This window comes from Myotis lucifugus, unplaced genomic scaffold (genome assembly GCF_000147115.1).
Source record: "Myotis lucifugus unplaced genomic scaffold, Myoluc2.0 scaffold_38, whole genome shotgun sequence".
NCBI lineage: Eukaryota > Metazoa > Chordata > Mammalia > Chiroptera > Vespertilionidae > Myotis > Myotis lucifugus.
This window is the reverse complement of record NW_005871086.1, coordinates 2055171-2059053: the sequence shown is the minus strand read 5'-3', so window position 1 is coordinate 2059053 and position 3883 is coordinate 2055171. Positions and strand designations below refer to the sequence as shown.

At 37.1% G+C, this 3883-nt stretch overlaps 1 protein-coding gene across 1 annotated transcript; it reads right to left on the bottom strand.

Annotated features, from left to right (window-relative positions):
• Positions 1 to 3091: 3091 nt before the first annotated feature.
• Positions 3092 to 3697, bottom strand: LOC102426263 (olfactory receptor 4N2-like). The gene has a single exon (XM_023752837.1). The coding sequence runs from the start codon at positions 3695 to 3697 to the stop codon at positions 3092 to 3094; it is 606 nt and encodes a 201-aa protein (XP_023608605.1).
• Between the last annotated feature and the right edge of the window lie 186 nt (positions 3698 to 3883).

The window sequence follows — 3883 nt, the reverse complement described above, 5'->3', positions numbered from 1 at the left end:
TTTTATTTTCTTGGCATAGCTTCTAATTTTTTAAATTATATTCTTCACACAATAATTTAGTGGAAGATAAAGAAATATATTTACTTTATTTTTCTTGGTTTTTCACATAGTTAAATACCCTTCTTCTGTCCTGAAATTAAAATGCTAATCTAATCATTAGAATTCCTTCAAACTCTAGTTGAGCTGAGGCTTGGAATCATCTTAATTATGTTGAATTTAGCTCAGATTAGTTTTATCTCCAACATCTGCCAAATGCCACCAAGGAACTAATATCTTTGATCTTGTCAGTATTTGCAGCTGGGAGGGATTTCAGTCACAATTTAGATAATTTTGTTTCCCTTAGGATTCAACTCTGTAGACATCAACATTGAAGCACTACAATAATGTCTAAGAATGTGCAAATTCCCTCTGGTTTCCATTTCTTCCTCCACTGCCCCTTTACTGAGCAAATCACTGATAAAGATGTCAGGGGGCAGGAATTTATAAGTGAGCTATTTATTCTTGTGTTTGAAACTTTTTAAGATTCTAATCTGGCTAAATCCCACGTGTCATCAAAATTCAGCTTGTTTTTTCTCATTCCTAAAAAAATATCTCAATCGATGGCAGGATCACTTTTCCATCTGCCAATATCCAGACTAGATACTTTCCTACTGATATGGAAGCTGCCATGGATCTCTGTTCATCTATACAGGCCTTGTCTCTCTATGGAGCTCAAGACAATAAGGCTTCCTTGCTTCATTCACTCTTTGATAGTCTTATAGAAAAGTACAATTTTGATTTTGTACTTCTCTTTTTTTAAAAAAAAAACCATTTTTATTGAATTCAGAGAAGAAGGGAGAGGGAGAGAGAGATAGAAAAATCAATAATGAAAATCACTGATTGTCTGCCTCCTGCACACCCCCTACAGGGGATCAAGCCTGCAACCGGGGCATGTGCCCTTCACCGGGATCGAACCTGGGACCCTTCAGTCCACAGGCTGATGCTCTATCCACTGAGTCAAACCAACTAGGACAATTTTGTACTTTTCTTATTGTTGCTAATACATGAGCAACATTCTTCTACAAACTTACTAGAATCAGTGATCTTTATTCTCATGGTTGGTTTTTGAGAATAAAATTGTTTTTATTTTTATATTTATAAACCTTTCCATTTTTCCTTCATTAATTCATTATTAGTTTTGATTGCCCATATTTCCTTCTGAGCATGTATCTACTTCATATTCACTTATAAAGCATTAAGTGAATTAACTTCTTATCATTTATTTTTTCATAGTTAATGGGGTTTTTAATTTTAATTTTTATGTATGGATGCCTCCTTGTACCATCTTGTGGTAGGAAATGAACATTCAATTCCATTTCCATTCAAACCTCTATAATTGTGCAGATATTAATCCACGCATCCATATGTGGTGGGCAGAATTTTATCATTTTTTTACCTTGGCCTACACATATATTTTTTAACATGTCAACTGTAACTGTTTTTAATTTTCTATTTTTATATTATACTTCACTGAACTTTCTCATTTATAAGATTATAAATCTACCAATGGACACAGACACCAGGGGGGTGAGGGCATGAGTGGGGCAAGGGTGGGCAATGGGAGATAAGGACACATATGTAATACCTTAATCAATAAAGAAAAAGAAAAAAATATTATAAATCTATAACCCTATATTTACCACTATTTTTTGCCTTGTTTAGTTTTCCAAAGAAGCTGTGAATATATGAACCTTTGTATCTAGTGTTCATATCAAATGTGTTCATGTAAAACTTGAATTTAGAAAAAAATTAATTGGAAAGAGGCAATAACATGAAAAGCATATCATTCTCCTGATCCCAGACCACAATTAAGTGATATGTTTCTTCAGTCAGGAGCTAGCAAAGTGGCGTCTTGTTTTCCCAGTCTCCTAACTATTGTAGGTATAGATCACTGGGCAGCTTAGTTTTACTGGCAGTTATGTGTATTTTTTGGCAATTATGTCTGGGAGCCCAGCATAGAGAGTGATTTTCTACCTCTTAAAACAATTTCTATATACCTAATTTCCTGCATTAAACCCACTGTATTAAAAATAACTAGTTTGATTTATGTAATCTCCAATAGAATCTGTAGTACTAATTAACTATCACTATCATAATCAGAGTGGAAATTAATTAAAGGACAAGTTTTAACCATCCAGGGAGTATTTGTAAAAAACCCACTAGTAAATAATCCCTGAAGCTCCTAAAAAAAATTAATAAAAATCAATGGTCAAAATTTTTTTCCATTAAAAATCAAATTATCTTTTTTATCTTACCCCCTCTTCTAAATTTGGGCCAGAGGGGGAGGGAAAATATTTATTAGAAAAAAAAACATATATAGGTATGAAAAATAATATTTTTGTTTCTTTACTGATATTTTTTCAGCTTTATTGATCTCTGTCCCAGAATCTAATGTTGCTCAGTCCTAAACCCAGCCATGGGCAAACTATGGCCCGCGGGCCAGATCCGGCCCGTTTGAAATGAATAAAACTAAAAAAAAAAAAGACCGTACCCTTTTATGTAATGATGTTTACTTTGAATTTATATTAGTTCACACAAACACTCCATCCATGCTTTTGTTCCAGGCCTCCGGTCCAGTTTAAGAACCCACTGTGGCCCTCGAGTCAAAAAGTTTGCCCACCCCTGGAAACCATAGAAAAGACAATTGTGAATGAGTGACTTTTTTGCCTAAAATATTAAGATGAACTCTTACTGCAATTAGAATAGAATAAAACTTCTTATCTTATCCTAAAAGACCTTTGTGATTTGATCCTTATAGTCAGCATAAAATTTAACTCCTCTATCACCCTTTATACATCAACCACTCTGGTGTTTCTTTTATAGTCTTCAAACACATCAAGTTTTTTCATAACCTTCCCTCATTGCCTATAATAATACCTGACAAATGGGAGGGAATCAGTGAAAAAATTATATTTATTAAATGAATAAATAATGTATAGCCAACTTCTCCTGTTTTGATTTATTATACAATCCATTCAGCAGACCACATATTGACTCAATAACCTCCTCATGGCAGATTTCACTCTGTTGCGAAAGGTATAAATTACAGGATTCACAAAGGAATGATCACTGTATGGAAAAAGGAAACCACTTTATCCACTGGTAAGGTCTTAAAGGGGCGAGTATAGAGGAAGATGGCAGGTCCAAACATGATAAGTATAATAATGACATGAGTAGTACAAGTGGACAGGGCTTTGTTCTTCCCCTCAGAGGATGACCGATGTACCCGACAGATGATGACCGCATAGGAGGCCAGAAGGCCCAGGAAGCACAGGAGGGTGAGCAGGCCACTGTTGAAGACCATCAGGAGCTCCACCACAAAGATGTCAGTGCAGGCCAGCTTGATGACCTGAGGCACATCACAGAAGAAGTTATCCAGCTGGTTGGGGCCACAGAAGGGCAAGCGGAGGATGAGGGCCACCTGAATGATGGAGTGGACAAAGCCTCCCAGCCACAGAGCCAACAGCAAGGCATAGCAGGCTCGGGGGTTCATGACAGTTGAATAGTGTAAAGGACGGCAGATGGCGATGTAGCGGTCCAAGGCCATGACAACAAGGAGTAACCCTTCCCCTGCTCCAAGGAAGTGCAAGAAAAAGAGCTGAGTGATGCAGCCCCTGTAGGAGATTACCTTCTTCTCAGAGAGGAAGTCCACCAGCATCCTGGGAGCCACAATGAAGGAGTAGGATGCGTCCAGGAATGCCAAGTTGCCCAGAAAGAAGTAGAGGGGGGCTGTGAGGCCAGGGTCTGTTCTGATGGTGAGAATGATGAGGAAATTTCCAGGGAGGATGATGAGGTAGAAAATTAAAACTAGCACAAAGACCAGTAGCTGAATATTGTGAGACTG